Source organism: Fistularia commersonii, chromosome 7 (genome assembly GCF_037954325.1).
Source record: "Fistularia commersonii isolate RoL2024-O1a breed Wild chromosome 7, RoL_Fcom_v1.0, whole genome shotgun sequence".
Taxonomy (NCBI): Eukaryota; Metazoa; Chordata; class Actinopteri; order Syngnathiformes; family Fistulariidae; genus Fistularia; species Fistularia commersonii.
In genome coordinates this window covers 7,065,017-7,081,664 of record NC_141290.1, presented here as the reverse complement: position 1 = coordinate 7,081,664, position 16,648 = coordinate 7,065,017, and the positions used below count along the sequence as shown (strand labels likewise).

The following is a 16,648-nucleotide window of genomic DNA, read 5'->3' as shown; positions in this document are numbered from 1 at the left end:
ACCATTAACTCCCAGCCTCCAAAGCTAATGCTATTCATTTTTTACACTTTCTAGACCACATTATTCAAATAGCATCCCAAAGGTATGCTGTAGCATCGCATCCAACTTCTCAACTCCATCAGATGCTATTTGAGGACAATACAGCCAGAATGTTCCTGAATGTTTCAACTGTTTGTTTATCATATTCCATTGAAATAAGTGGATTTTGGGGAACTGTGTGTTTTATGGCTGCAGAGGGGCGAGGGTACGAGGGGGTCAACAGTGGACAGAGTGCGACATCACACATTTACCATTTAGCCGCTGACTTTTCGGACTATTTCTTAAGATATTCAAGGCAATGTGCACTGGAGTCCTGCAGCTCATGAAGCTGATGGTACTCCCTCTGTTTGTGCAGAGTGCAGCATTTTTTGTCGGCAGCCTGGATAATTTATAAAGGAAGGAGAAAGCACCCTGAACACCTTAATAAATGCAGACACTCTCCGCATCCTGTCAATTAAAAAAGCGTTCTTTGACTGCAAAGGCAGTGGCCTCGAACATTGACATCAGCTTTGGCGATAAGACCGATGGACATGTCTCACAACATGTCATTGTTAAATTAAGACTCGGTAATGCTGATGTTTTCATATTTAACAGTCAGGGGGGTCAAAGCATGTAAGATCATTGAATGAAAGTGCAAAAACAGTGAATGAAAAAAATCTGTGAGATTAATACCAGTGACCACTACCTTTCCCTAAAATGCACAAAGTCACTTTAAAGATGTGATAATGAACATTTTCAGTGGGCAATAAAGGAGGAATTTCCGTTTCCTATGGCCGCCGATCCTATTTGGGATGAAATCCTGCAACATCTGGAGGCCACCGTGCTTCCCGCCTCTGCAAAAGTCCGTCATGCGTCCCATAAAATAGATAAATAATGTAATGAATAGATTTTATAGCAGCAGCCCTCCGTCCAAAATCTCAGTGTTGAGCTAGAGTTTCGTCGCCGTAGTTTGCCCGGAAACCGTCTCAATCGCTCTTCAAAATAAAGGTAGTTTAAGTTGATTTTTGGATATCAACGTAAGATAGAAGCGAATGTGAGGGGCTCAAAAACACTTATAAGGAAATGTGAGAAAAAAATTAAAGCCTTTTTTAAGGTAGTTATTGTGGATATTCTTGAACATCAAAACTTCATGCTGTACATTTAGGAAACTGTGAAAATTCATTTAAAGACCAATGTCAGGGTTTTCATTAATATAGTTTAACACTATTCAGAAGAAATCACATCCCATTTATATAAACCTTCCTCGAATTAATTTTAGCCTGAAAATCGAGCAGGGAATGTAAATGTATGTATCCTCTGGGTCTAACAATTGATGGCATTCTGCAAAATGTAAATGTGAGTCAGGAACAAACAGTACCTGTGGCAAAAAGAAAACAGACTGTCTCCAAGCCTGGAAACGTCTCTCACGTTGTTCTCTCACACCCGGATCCTTTTTCACTTGGGCTTATTGTTTCAATTACAACACAGCCTTGTTGCATACAACACAGAGCATTGTTCATTTAGAAAGTGAAAATGTGTCCATCAATACCGAAACAAGAACACTACAAGCAATATGAAAATGTAAATGCGTGCTTTACGGGGGAATACTTGTGCACTTATATTATAGGGCGATACTGCACTGACAGGACTGTCCAATGACCCAGCATTTGATAAACCAGACTGATCACGAAAGACCACCTGGTCCAATCGCTCCTTCCTTATCACAGAAAATAAAAGTTACATTTATTCTTTGATTTGGACAAAAACACCGGCATGTACTTTCACCGAACGTAAGAGCTCATCGATCACGGATTTAAAAAATAGCAGCTCGATCCCCAGCTCAACCTGTCTGCATGTTGAAGTGTCCCGAGGCAAGATGCCATCCCCCTGAATTGCTCCTGATGGCCTGAATGGCGCCCTGCACGTCAACTCTGCTGCCACCGCTGTGCAACTTCCGGTGAATGTCATCGGCTTTTTTTTTTTCATCCATCCATCCATCCATTGTCTGACGTTTATCTGGGATGGGGTCATGAGGGCAGCGGCCAGAGCAGAGGCCCAGACCTCCCTCTCCCCCAGCTGCAGTTCAATGACCAACATTGTGGCCGTATCGTTGGACCTGAGGCCACGAGGAGCTGCCAAAATGATCACCAGCTGATGGTAGGGGAGGACCCAAACGCATTATGAGGGTCTGTTGGTAACATCTGGGCCCTGAGTCCGCTGTCAAGAAGATTTTTAATTCCTACTCCAATGGGGGACATCAAGTCCAAGTGGGCCAAGTTCTGTGCCTCCGTTGCCGAGGCGGCAGACTGGAGCCGTGGCTGTAAGGTGGTCGCCGTCTGTCGATGCGATGACCCCCGACCCCGCTGGTGGACCCCAGTGGTGAGGGAGACCGTCAAGCTGAAGATGGAGTTCTGCCAAGCCTTTCTGGCATTTGGGGCTCAGGAGGTAGCCAACAGGTACAGGGAGACCAAGCGGTACGCGACTGTGCTGATTCCCGAGCCAAAACCTCAGGTGAGGGAGGAGTTCGGTGAGGCCATGGAGAATGACTTTTGGAAGGCACCAAGGAAATTCTGGTCTGCCAGCCGCAGCTCGGGAGGGAGAAGCGGTACACTGTCAACACTGTGTGCAGTGGAGATGGTGGGTTATTGACCTCGACCCGGGACATTGTGGATCGATGGAAGGAATACTTCCAAGGGCTCATCAATCCAAACGACAAGCCTACCAAAAAGGAAGCAGAGTCTGACTCTGGAGTGGACTCTCCTATTTCCGGTTGAAGTTGCCGAGGTAGTCAGGGAGCTGCTTGGTGGGGGAGCCTCTGGGGTCGACGAGATCTGCCCTGGGCTCCTTAATGCTCTGGTTGTTGTGGGGCTGTGCTGGTTGGCACGCCTCTGCAGTATGGCATGCAAGGTGGCGACAGTGGGGACTGGCAGGCCAGGATGGTGATCCTCCTCTTTGAAAAGAGAAATTGGAGGGTGTGCTCCAACTACAGGGGGATCACAATGCAACGCCTGCTTGGAGAGGAGGGTCCGAGGAGGAGCAATGATGTTTTCGTCCTGGCCGTGGAACAGTGGACGAGCTCTACCATCGGCAGGGTCCTTGAGGGAGTTTACGCAACCAGTCTACATGTGTTTTGTGGACGTGGTGAAAGCATTGGACCATGTCCTATGGGGAATCCTGTTGGGGGGGGAGCGACACACAACCCTGTCACACAGGTCGTTCGGTCCTTGTATGATTGGTGCCAGAGCATGAACCGCTGGTTGTAAGTCATACTCGTTTCCGGTGAGGGTCGGATTCCGCCAGGGCTGCCCTTTGTCACCCACGCTGCTCTTTTATGGGCAGGATTTGTGGATGTCGAGGGAACCCGTTTGGTGACCTCAGGATTTGTTTTTTGTGATGTGGTTCTGTTGACTTCATCAGACCACGATGGTTCACAGTTCACAGCTGTGATGAGGCGTGAGGCTATTTTTTTATGTATCTAGTTTTCTTTTTGGATTTTTGTTTTGACATTTTTCTTACTTTATTGTGTTTTGATGTACCTGGCAATTATGATTGAATTTAATTCCCCCCATGGATTGATAAAGCTATATATCCATCTATCTATCTTGTGCACATGTCAAATTCAAGAGAATGTCTGAAAAGGTCTGATTGTCTTAAAATGAATAAGTCAAACATGTGCATTGACCATAAACTAACTTTCCCATAATTCATGCCGCTCATGTTACCCACAAAGTGACAGCATCCTGCCATTAGATTGCAGTGTATCCACTTCAATGTGATGGAATTTTAGAAATACAAATTATCCCTAAATGTTCAGGAAGAGAAAAGTTGATGCAGATGGAAGGCTGTTTTGAGAAAGATGGGAAGGCAAATGCATGTTTCTGAGATGGCTATTATGGTTCTGAGATGGCTATTTGGTAGAATGGTCACTTCTGACTTCCGACTACTGGTACTTCAGCGCTTTGGTGACTGAATGCACTTTTTGTATGTCGCTTTGGATAAAAGCGTCTGCCAAATGACTGTAATGAAATGTAATGTAATTTAATGTAATGTAATGCATGTTTGTGCTTCAAAGAGAAAAAATTGTTAAGTAATTTGTGTTATGAGGCAGTGGCGGTCGTCAAAGAGTACAATCTACATCTGCATTTTGACACCAAAAACGGAGGTTAGAATGCTAAAGTTAGCCTTCCAGAAAAAAACGACAAATTGACCTAGAGTGAAAAGCCAATTGGATTTGAATGAGTAATAGATTCAGAGTTCCTTAACATTAAGGAGTAGTTATATTTGTTTTACATTATATTTGGTGACATTTAGTTACATTTATACTGTTATGGTTACATCTGGCCCTTTGAGGGCAACCATTTTGCTGATGTGTGAAAATGATCTAGCACTTTGAAACTGCAACGTGATTCAAGTGTTTTGTAGGAGAGAACCATTTACCATTCATGAGGCTTGTACTAAACAAGAATACAGTTCTTTTAATAAAGTAATAAATAAATTCTGAGTACTAACATTGAGCAGTTACATTTATTTTACATTACATTTGGTAGCATTTAGTTACATTTATACTGTTACTGTTACTGTTCCATCTGGACCATAAGAATAAGAATAAGAATAAGAATAAGAATAAGAATAAGAATAAGAATAAGAACAACTTTATTTATCCCGAAGGAAATTGTGCCAGAGTTTCAAGTAAAACATAACAATAATAAATAATAGTAGGAAATGGTATAAACAGTATAAAAAAGGGGGGAGAATGAGAAATACAAATAAAACTATAAATTGTCAAAGTAACAAGCCAAGGCTATAAAGTGTTTTAAAGGTCTTAAGTTCAAAGAGTTCTTGTCATAAAGTAACAAATAAATTCAGAGTACTAAATTCAGAGTTGTTTAACATTAAGGAGTAGATACATTTATTTCACATTACATTTGGTAACATTGAGTGACATTTATACTGTTACTATTACATCTGGACCATTTAACATTCATGAGTCTTGCACTGAACAAGAATACAGTCAGTCAAAGAACTGACATTTTAATATTGATTTTATTGAAATGTGTCGGTATTTGTAGTGCCGACTCTTATTTTGAAAGGCTCGACCGGAAGTTGATAGTGAGCTGCGAACCGCAGCTTGACACACCGTGACTCCAAACGTGTGTGCAGGACACGCAGCGCCGCTGTGATGCTACGTACGAGCCGCGCTCCTCCATCACCGTCGGCAGAGCAGACCCCCGGGATCCCGCTGACAAAGCACCGCCCGGCCGCGACCCGCACCGCCCGGGCAGCCCCAGCACAATGGCAGAGGATTTGGAGGTGCCTCTGTGGTGTATCAACAACAGGTCGCACGGATAATTCCCCCAACACACCCCTCGCTCCCCCCCGGTCACCCTCCCGCATCGCTCCGGCGTCGGGATGATTAGAGCGCCGCTGTCGGTTCGATGAGGCGGGCGGGAGCGGGGCTGCAGGACGGAGAGGAATACGGTGCGAGCAAGGTGCGTTCACAGGCGACACACACACACACACACACACACACACACACACACACATAAACACACACACATACAAACACACAGACAATGCAGATACAGGTAAAAAAAAAAAAAACCCGCTTATTACGTTCACTACCGACAGACAGCACGAGTTGGGCTGTTTTTGACTTTTATTCAAAAGTCCCAATTTTTTTTTTCAATTTACCCAGACATTTTTAATGCAGATGTGTGTTATATAGATAGTCATGGGTGTCACTTGTAAGAATTTATGAATATCTATTATTTTATGATAAAGCGTTTCACCCGTTCAGCGAAAATGAATTAACTGTGAAAACGAACTGTCCGCCATTGTTGCCGCACGTGCCGCTCGTTGCCATTGGCCGACAGGTTGCCAGGTAACTGTCCGGAAGTTGGGACGTTGGAACGCCTGTTACCTGCTCCGTGATTGAATGCTAGCAAGTAAGACCCAGCTTACATGGCTATTATGGGCTAAAATAATCAATATTATGATTTAATCTTTAAACTTTAACACACAGGGGCCCAAAATTTAAATAAGTGTTACAAGTCGAGGGCCAGGCGGTTTCAGTGAATGACCTTATTGCACATATTGAACCAGGAGCTAACCAAACATGTAAGCTATTGCCTTTAAAACAACACTAATCGTTGAAGCAAATTAAATAAAAAAAATAAATAAACAAGATATATTGCATTAATTTCCCATGGCTCTGGAGTAAATTTAAGCCAATACATTTTTTTTCTTACAGGAAAAAAACAAGCCCCCAAATGATTTCCCTTCAATGAAAAGTCAAATTTCTAGTCAAAAAAAGAAAAAAAAAAATCCACATCAGAAGCTGGAGTGGATCAATACTGTTTTTTTGGGGGGGGGATTCAAAATCATCAAATCGCCACGTGAAGTGTGCATTTGGGAAAAATAGCAGAAGGGAGCTGGCTTTTATTAGCTTGGTAGAAAATTATCTCGAGTTTTCTTGCAGCGTCCTCAGCTTTGTTTCAAAAGCCTTAGCTGCAGTGTACGTGTAAGCGGCGACATCGCCTCGCCCCCCCAAAGTGATGTCACACAGGAACACTACTTTTTTCTTATCTCGGAGCTATGTTGTGTTGTTCCCTTTGCTTTGCAGGAACACACAGATCTCCTCGCGCAACTCCGAACATCCTCTCCGCACCTTTCCCCATCGTCATCATAGTCTGAACTTAACTCCTCTGGAAAAGACTCGAACCAGCAGTGAAGTGAAGTCAACCAATCTGTTCTGGCGCTCCCCTTACTTTCGTTTACCCCGGCTTTGCCGCACAGCCGGGTGTGTGATGCAGTGGTAAGCTGTCAGCTCATCCTTCTTCCTCCTGCATTTTCTCATGAAAATGCCTTCCCAGCCGCTTCACTCACAAGTTTATCCCGAGGCAGCCTTGTTTTCACTTAAACATCCGGATACCTCTTTCCTTGTGGTTGTGGAAACTTTCACTGTGCTTTTTTTTGGTAGATTCTCCCCTTGGGCCGGCCTGATCTTGCGACCTCTGCATGAGAACATATTTTTTTGCCATTTAGGTTGAAATATTTTGATAACAGGGTTTGTGGAAGATCACGTGATGGACGAACTGGGAACATCACCATTACTTTGATTCCACCATGTCTTAGCATTATTTCGGGGAGGGGGGGGGGCTCCTGCGAACCTCTGTTATGAATCATCAACTTATTGCTATTTTTATTTTAGTCATGTTTTTCAGACAATTACCAGAAAATGTATTCATTTTTGTGCCCAATTTGTGTGAATTTCTTGCATATTTTTTATTTTGTAATTTCTGATTTTTAGGCAATTATGGAGAAAAGTGTCAGGGGTACTATGTGATAGAAGACTATCGGCCAGAATAAAAGGAAAGGTGTACAAGACAGTGGTGAGACCAGCGATGATGTATGGACTAGAAACTGTTACAATGACCAAAAGACAGCAGGCAGAACTAGAGGTTGCAGAGATGAAGATGTTGAGGTTCTCTTTGGGAGTGACCAGGATGGATAGGATCAGGAATGAGTCTATCAGAGGGACGGCACATGTTCGATGTTTTGGAGAGAAGGTCAGAGAAGCCAGACTGAGATGGTTCGGTCATGTACAGAGAAGAGATAGTGAATATATTGGTAGACGGATGCTGGAATTGGAGCTGCCAGGCAAGAGGTCTCGAGGAAGACCAAAGAGAAGATTTATGGATGTAGTGAGAGAGGATATGAAGGTAGTTGGTGTGAGAGAGGAAGATACAGAGAATAGGGTTAGATGGAGAAAGTTGACTCACTGTGGCGACCCCTAACGGGAAAAGCCGAAAGAAGAAGAAGAAGAAGAAGAAGAAGAAGAAGAAGGCAATTATTTTGCTAGTGTTTCCTCACAGCAATTCCCCAGGATATGTTTCATTTTACTGACTGGGTTGAGCATTCGTGGCCGGAGCCTGGAACTTTCAGTCAGTAACATTTCTCGGGCAGCAGGACGAGCAAGTAAATGGTTGTTGCGAAGGAGGAAGCACGGAAGCTGGGGAGGTTGCTAAAGAAAGACAGTTAGCTTTTAGATCAGCTATGTAGCATGGAGGGGGATGATTCCAGGACGCTGGATTTCACTGTCAAGCCTTCATGAGGTGTCGTGGGCCTAACTTGACGAAACACCAACTGCTGGTAGCTGGCTTGTTTGCTTTAGATATCTTCCCTAAAACCTGGATTGGACTTCTAGATGTGTTTTTACCCAGGATTTTGGCGGAAGGAACAGTAACAACTTGTCCTATGTATTATTGAATGAACACAAATGAAGCAGAAAAATCCAGACATTTTTCAAGGCTGGGATCAGTGATGTATCACTGATGATTTTTCCATACCTATCAATGTAATGCTCTGCTCCAGGTATTGTTCTGGCTTGCGTGGATATTCCAAGAGGCCGGGCAAATGCGATCATCATATTAATGCGTGACATGATCCTGAATTTCCAATGGGCGGTTTATAAAGGGGACTGCTCGGAGAGGTCCGGTCAGGGGTGGCTGGTGTCAGGTGGCTGCAGAGTCACAGGCGGCTAATAGACGTCCGGATCGAGTGTCAGCCTCCCGGAACAGATTCCAGATTTTATTCGGCCGCTGTTTTCGATGGAAGCTCAGGCTCAGAGCGTAAGCTAACCATTAATATTTAACCTTTTAAAGTATCCCATCTTCTCCGGGTGTGACTTTTTCCACCGATGTTTGTACGCAGGGGTGTGAAATTTGGTTACCTGCTGGTTAAACTTCAGATGCTGCTAAATTTGGACCTTCGCTCAACAGGTTATCACGGTCTCACATTCCCGATACGCCCACGAAGTGCTTACAGTTGGCGCCATAATCTCCACATGAAGGGAAACTCCTTTTCAGCCAAGTTGTCTGAATCCGTGTGTAATCCTGATCTGTATCCGTGATATTCCTGACACTACTGACACCTGACAGTTTAGGTAATAATCTAATCTGCTGTTTATTCCAGTAATTTCACCGAAAGATACTGTCTGTGTTTTTCTGTAGGTGTAGGGTGACTGGGGGCTCATCAGGATGGAAATAGATGCCCGTTTCCGCTACTATTTCCAGCACCCGTGGTTGCGTCTCCTCGTGGCTTACCTTGTAACCTTCTTCAACTTCCTCATCTTCGCCGAGGATCCCGTTTCTCACAGCCAGACAGAGGCCCACATCATCGTGGTGGGCAACTGCTTCTCTTTCCTGTTCAACAAGTACCCGGGACTCGGATGGAACATCCTGAAAGTAGTGTGCTGGACGCTGGCCATTTTCATCGGCCTGTTAACCGGGAAATTTATATTCCATCGGCAGCTCTTCGGTAAGTCATGCATGCAGTCGCGTGATGGAATGTGCAGAGTGATGCCACCCAAGAGATACCGGACCCCCTTGGGAGTTGTTTTTGTTGTTGCAGTTATCCCTTTACAATACCTCAACAGGTAGACACTGGTATAATACACAGCTGTGTCTGCTAGCAGTGTTGCCTCCCCTAGACTTTGTATTGTTACAAATTTTTCTCTGATAACACAAGAATACACAGTGACATGTCTAAAACTGCAGAGATTGGACGACACAAAAAAGCAAGTATGTAAAACAGCTGAATGGCACCAGAGGAAAAACTGATTGCGAAAATATTAAAAACAATAATAATTATAGTGCCCAAATTTCAGGTCTACCTGCACATTTCTTTTGAGTTAAACCAAACCATTGTGGACAAATGTAAGTCCAACAACATGAAATGCATGAAGACTGTTTGCATAGGATTACCTAACCATGCTAGCATGCTAATACATACCCCGTGGCTATCATTCACTGAATATACGTGTGTAAGCTCTGCATTAGCATGTAGATGTCCAGTAAGTACCTTTGCTGCTTTCATGATCATACTGAAACTCAGCATATGCCAGCGTCAGCCTGATTTGCTAGCAATGGTAGCCACATCACACGGTAGCAGCGCTACCTCCTACGTATATACCATTCTTTCCTTTTCTAACTACCATAATAATCCCTTGTTGCGTTAAAGCCCAATGTTGTTTCTTTGTTTCAGGCACATTTCGCTGGTGCTGTTCATTGATTTTACAGTTTGTCGCGCCAACTGTCAGCCGTTTTCTGCCCCAGCAGATGGGATTATACAACACGGTTCTCTGCTTGGACTGTTAATGTTGAACAACTGGGTTAAGCGTGAGAAGTTAAACAGGATTTTGTCAATTTAATCAACTCCGACTTTGTTTACCTCTCATAATGATGAAATCATTATGAGGATTATTAATATTATCAATTATTATATCAATATCATTATTTAGATAATACAGAATTTCAATTAGGGCATTAATAAGTATCAGTGTGATTATTCACAATCTTGTGATAATTGTGTGTATTCCTCTGAGGTGCTTAAATGTATTTTTATGTTTTTTTTTCTGCTTTGTAAATAGTTTGTGACAGCGTTTTTTTGCATCACACATTAAACCACCCTCTGATTTTTTTTAAACATTTTTTTGCAATGCCTTGGCATTTCCATCTAATTCTATTCATCTAATTCTGAACTCTGTCGGCACTGACGTTATGCTTTTCGATAAAAATCCAAACCACTGACACAGCATTCATAACCTGAACCCCGACACCTCTACCGGTTCTTCATTTCCCACCTGTTTGCATCTTTCCCACATCTTTCGTGACCTGATTGGTCTTTTTTTTTTCCCCGTCACCAACTTGCCAGCGTGTCTCTTTCCATTTCATTTTCCTCTAACACAGCTACAAAGAGTTTTTTTTCTCCTTTCAGGGACAGGCGCTGCTGTTAGAACCAGTGTTCTTGGGTTTGTGTTTTTTTGGGCAAGGAACGGTGACATCCAGGTCAGGTCACACACAACTGTGAGCAAAACCGTAATGAGAGGTCGTTTTTTAATATATTTCATAAAATAAATGAATATTATTTAAATTTGTATATATATATTTACAAGCAAGGAAGTGCTCATTATATGGGCAGTGTAAAATATATTTAATGTTTGGGTAGAGAGGTTCCTTGACCGTTTCTATTTTTGATTTATTCATTTTTCTTAAAACTGGGTTATACATGTAGCCATTTCCCTCAGTCAATAAGTACTGGTTTTGCTTGTAACCCAAGGGACCATGCACATGTAGAAAAATAGCTCCGCACTGGTTCTCACAGCTCCCTGGTGGGATAACAACCCCACATTCCTGCCTACCGAAGGGGTTCTCATCCCCCCAACGTTTGCTGAAACCCTGCCACTTTGCCTCCTCTATAAGTGATACTTTTGATTTCCTGCTCACTTAAGCCAGGATATTAGAAGCCCCCACGGCTCATCTTCTTAGAATGGGGCCTTAATGGCTGTAATTGGAGTTAACACAGAGTGCGGGAGGTTATGAAGTTCTGTCATTAAAGATGGTCTTGACGGCACACAAAGACAAAGCCAGGATGACGTGATGCTTTCTGCACACAAAGAGGAAGTTGAAAATCGCCTGGAGCACGATGTTTCCTGTACACTGATGTGTGTGTGTGTGTGTGTTTGGGGTTATCGTTTCCGCTGATCACGGCGCGAATCTACCCTCTCAAGTTTAAATCGTTCAATTAAATTTTACATTTCCGGCGTTCACTTCAACTGACGTTTCCCCGGCCTCGTGATCGAGAGACCATTTGGGCCACTTGACAAAGCAGGATAAAACAAGAAAGAGCTGTCAGCCGTCATAAGTAAATATAAATGTAGACTAGAATTCATTCTCTGGTCCTTTTTTTAAGAATGGCATTTACAAGGCGTACTAGCTCTACCTCTGCAGGTCCATTTCCCCAGATGAAAGTGCCCTAGCGCATGAAGGCCACATGTAAATTTAGAGTTTGGTGAGCTGGTGCTTGCCAGTGACTGGATCACTTGTGATCACCAGTGGGTGCCGGTAACATGTGACTGAGCTGAGTTGAGCGCCAGCAGTTGAGGCTATATGTCCGTGCAGAGATGCTCCCCTATACCTGTGGAGGAGGCTGACAGTAGCAATGTTTTAAACAGGATTCTTGGTGAGCTTGTTGCTGCAGCGGCTGCACTGCGTGCACTTTAGGGTAACTGGAAAAACACTGCTTACGTGACTGATCCAGGAGGAGAAAAAAAAGATTATCATCAGTATTATTGTGGTTCTTCCTGTGCTCGGGCTCACGAGGAGGCAAATCCCAGCTGGGTGAACGGTGGCGAGGTTAAACAGGTCCGTCACTGGATTTGAACCTGGGAACGACTGTTATTATTATTATTGTTGTTGTTGTTACGATCAGCATTATGATTGTTATTGTTACATAACATACAATATTATTGAATGTATTATTTAATTAAAATTATGTAAGAAACCTCCACAGACATTATTAAGTGATTATCATTGCGATTATTATTTTTATGTAAGTTATTATTAAAATCATTTGAGAACCTTCAAAGACAGTATTATAAAATTTAATATTATCATTATTTTATGTCATCAGCCCTGTGATTGTAATTGTTATATTCCATTCTATATTATTTAATTGATTACTATATTGAAAATTTGAGAACCTCCACAGACATTATTACGTTATCATCAGTATAATTATTATTGTAATATAATATATCATATATTATTATATGATTTAAATTATTTGAGAACCGTCAGACATTTTATTATTATTATTCTTATTAGTAGTAGTAGTAGTCGTAGTATAGTCGACCACATATTTGCACCAAACTCAACAACTTGCATGTGCCAATATTTTGCACACTTTAGATCCCTTAAGAATAGCCAAATCATCTTTTTTTTCATTTTCAAGACGCCTGCTGCACTCTGAACACACAGTTGGTATCTTTTTTTAACTTTTTTAAATTTTTTTAACCTGCACTTCTGGAAAAAATAAAACCTCATCAAGCCCACATGAGTGTTGTGCAGGCGTGTCTGTGAAAGAATGCCCTTCACATTTTAGTTATGTAACCTGAACCCAGGTAGTTCATACAGGCTTCGCTGTGCAACCAAATTATCTGGTATTGTACACATTATGCTGCCTCCCCTCTGCAGATATTCACCTATGAACCCTTGAACACTGAGTTTGTGATGTGTAGGTAGGATGCAGGATCACTTCTGGACACTCGGAACTTTGATAAGGAAGTTTGTCATGACAACCGGTGACTTGCTCTCTCTGTCAGGTCATTGTCGCCAGTGCGCACTCGTCACTCCGCCGTGACCTTTAACGCCACTCGTGACAAATCTGGGACGCACATTTCCCAGACACACTCCGGGCATCAATAACCGCTCGCAATGTTCTGAGGAATGTGAACAATCCACCGCTGTCCCTTTTCACTTTCTCTGCTATTTGTCACCGTCTATGACTCATGCTCCCGCTGACACATACTTTTCTTATATTTCTTGTATTTGGTCATTTCCTTCTGCTCATGTAGCTTTTGTTGAGCACACAGAGGAGCTCCTGCCATTCTCCCCTCGCCGGAGAAAATAACGAAGCGCCAATCGTCTCAAGACGTCGAATGGCTCATGGCACGTCCTGTGATTTAAGACCGAACGTGGGGTTCAAGGAACAACCTACGCCGTTCAGACTCTCGAGGTCACATGCAGAAGCCGATGACCGGAGGTCGTCTCGGGGGAGACTGGCTGTCATTATGCATTTATTTTAGATCGGGGTCACCCAGGGTTTTTGAGCTGTCTATTTGAGTTTGAATGAGGTCTGAATGGTCTGGAGCCAAGGATTACAACGGTGTATGTTTGTGAATTTTAAGTCTGACATTCCACTGGGACACTTCGGCTCAAGGATTTGAAGGCGGTTTGGGGCTTTGACTCGTAAAGATTTTTTTTCAACTCAAAAATGTGACGTAAAACATGGTCGGGAAGTCCACCGGACAGTCATTAGGTGCAGTTAAGTCGTCATTTCTTCGATTCCCCACAAAATATGAGCTCTCAGACACGCCGCGTATGAGAGCCAACCTTGACGTTTGTCGTCTCCCGTGGATGGCAGCTCAATTTAACCTCTGCTCATGTCTCGCTCGCTCAAACGTCATGCCGGAGCTAGTGCTTCAAGGGGCGACTGTTAGCCCCTGTAGCATCAGTCTGACCCCAGTGCTACATCTAGCTAAAGTATGAGCTAATAAGATAAGACAGGATACAACTGTATTGATCCCACAGTAGGGAAATTCAAGTGTTGCAGCAGCAAAGGGCAGAGTGCAGGAGAACAAAATTTACAAGAATTGCAACACTATTTACAACAGAAATCTACCCATTATAGTCAAGCATGCATGCACGTCTTGTATGATTATTATTATGAGTATCATCCACAACATCAATGTAATTATTTCCCCTATATTATATATATTTCCCTACCAATGCAAGGCTAACCAGACCTCTCATCCAGTGACAGCTGGGATAGGCTCCAGTGCAGGATAAGCTGTAGATAATGAATGAAAAATCATTATCATTATTATTATTGTCATCATCACTCGCGTTCAGAGCGTAGTACATCCAGCTTGTTTTTTCTCCTGAAGGGATGCTGCATCCCCTCAACAAGGATCCAGCCATTTAGTGAGCGGCCGTCTTACTAGCCATCTAAGTGAAAGTGAAACTGCCTCTGACTTGCGCCTCCCCCTTAATAAGCAAATTCTATGTTCTCGAGAAGGGTGGATTGGAGCGTGTGCGGCCTGTTCCAGGCTATCACTGACATTTAGATTCAGTCAAATACAGTTTTTCTTTTTTTTATGTGACTGAAATGTCAGGCCCCTGGGTACGGTGAACAGGACGAAGTGTAAAACCCTTATTTTTGTGCTGATTACAGGAGGATCATGGAGGGTTTCCGCTGAGCTGTGTGTTTTTCCCCTCGTGTGCTGGAGAGTGTGAGACGTGTCCGTGGTCCCTCCGTTGCCGGGGAGCCTTTCGTCCCCTCTCCCTGATCTAGATGATTGTAGCCCGCAGGATGCCATCTGGGTTCTGTCATATGTTATTACTGCGCCGTGCAAAGGCTGAGATGGCCCATGTGTGTGGCTACAGGTCAGTTCTTCATCAAACAAAAAATGTGCGCTTCGAAGATTAACACATTTATAGCTTCAGATCCATAAACCATAGTATCAGATATTACATATCTAGAGATGGAGTATATAAATATCCGATCCTCTTACCAGTCAGATGGCATAACTGTCATTTGTAATTGCAAGACACAAACACTGTCAGGGCTTTTCAAATCCTCCTGGCGTAATATCGGCCAGAAAAACGTGACGTTAGGAGTTTTGATATTTGATAGGTGAAAAGATGAACAGAGGGAGAAAAAAAAAAAGTCACTTCTGTTTTATTAACACACACCAGCCATACGACAACAATGTCATTGCGCGTATATTGGTGTGTGTCTGGTGTGCGCCTGTGTCTGAACGTATACATGCGCTCGCCAGTGTTCAAGGGCAATATGCAGTTTGCTTCCTGTTTATAACAAGCATTTATCCAAAATTATTTTCTACTGCAGCCGTATGATATATACCTATAATTATATGTTTAAATGTTGTGTGCCTTTGTGCTCCTTGCAGTCAGGATACTGTTTGCCCAATGGGGCGACAGAGAAAGACTCTCAGTGAGGCCACAACGGCCACTCTGTTCTTATTACTGGATCCTGTCACTGGTTCAAACGGTGTGTGTGTGTCTGTGGCAGCGGGAGTCGTGCCGTCAGCCGCTGCTGAGCTGTCCGCGGTGAGCGAGGTGGCGCCGATCTGTGTAAATATAGCTCGGTTGCCTTAGTTGCATCGTCCTGCTCGCCCCTGCAGACCGATCGGCTCTTTGTCGCTTTCTATTGAGATTTAAAGTCCTCACCTTGAACTTCTGAGCGCTTGGGTTTTCGTTCGCCATGCGGAAAACACTGGGCGCCGTTTGTCGGAAACTCGGCCTCTGTGCTTTCCAGGACCAAACCGGTGCTTGTCAAGACAGGAAACTGTGTGGAAGCGTTCTCAAATATTAAACATACTTGGGTCCTCAGCTGACCTGGGACTGCACTGTGGTCCTGGAAATATTACAGTATCGACAAAACAAGGAAATAAAATGTATTTAATGCAAATGGAAAATTGGAAAAAAAGATTGTGGAAATATAAATAATAATGTTCTCCATTACAATCTATGGCACAGTATAACAGTTTGACCATAAGCAGGACATAGTACACATATTAACTCGCTCTGGTTGAGAGGTTTTTAAAGGAATGTTTATTTTGTCTGCCCTGATCTGTTATCAGAGGACTGTACAAAATACAAGGAGGACTTCTGGTTCTTATCCAGTCAAACAGTGACAAAGAACAGATTCCAGAATAACCAACGAGACACATCTTGCTTTTTTCCAAACTAACAAAAACTTAATCTAATAGCGTCGTGATTTAAAGCAAGAACTATTTATTGTGTCCAGCTTCGAGCTCGCAGCCCGCTATTCTAATCCAAAGTGGTCAAAAATCAACATATACACATTTGAGTGCAGCATCTTTTGCGGAAAATAAAGAAACCCACTTTTGACTGGTAAGAACACCGCTCACACCCACGGGGACTCGGCTGTTGTCAGGGAGCACGCAGGCACGACTTTTACTCTGAGCTGCACGACTTCTACTCTGAGCTTACCCACCGGGTGTGTGTTTTTTATCCAAAATGAA

At 43.2% G+C, this 16,648-nt stretch overlaps 1 protein-coding gene across 5 annotated transcripts in view; it reads left to right on the top strand.

Moving 5' to 3' along the window:
• Positions 1–5,190: 5,190 nt before the first annotated feature.
• The window catches only part of tmem117 (transmembrane protein 117), a 42,052-nt gene continuing 30,594 nt past the window's right edge, over positions 5,191–16,648 (top strand). The window contains exons 1-3 of one of the 5 annotated variants that reach the window (XM_086149433.1): positions 5,191–5,507; positions 6,641–6,832; positions 9,030–9,336. In XM_086149433.1, the coding sequence (XP_086005559.1) occupies positions 9,057–9,336 (280 nt within the window). In that variant the 5' untranslated portion in view covers positions 5,191–5,507; positions 6,641–6,832; positions 9,030–9,056. Of the gene's footprint in view, positions 5,508–6,640; positions 6,833–8,201; positions 8,392–8,461; positions 8,649–8,798; positions 8,903–9,029; positions 9,337–16,648 lie in introns of those variants that run through there. The other 4 variants (XM_086149431.1, XM_086149432.1, XM_086149434.1 and 1 more) reach the window with 4 other exon arrangements.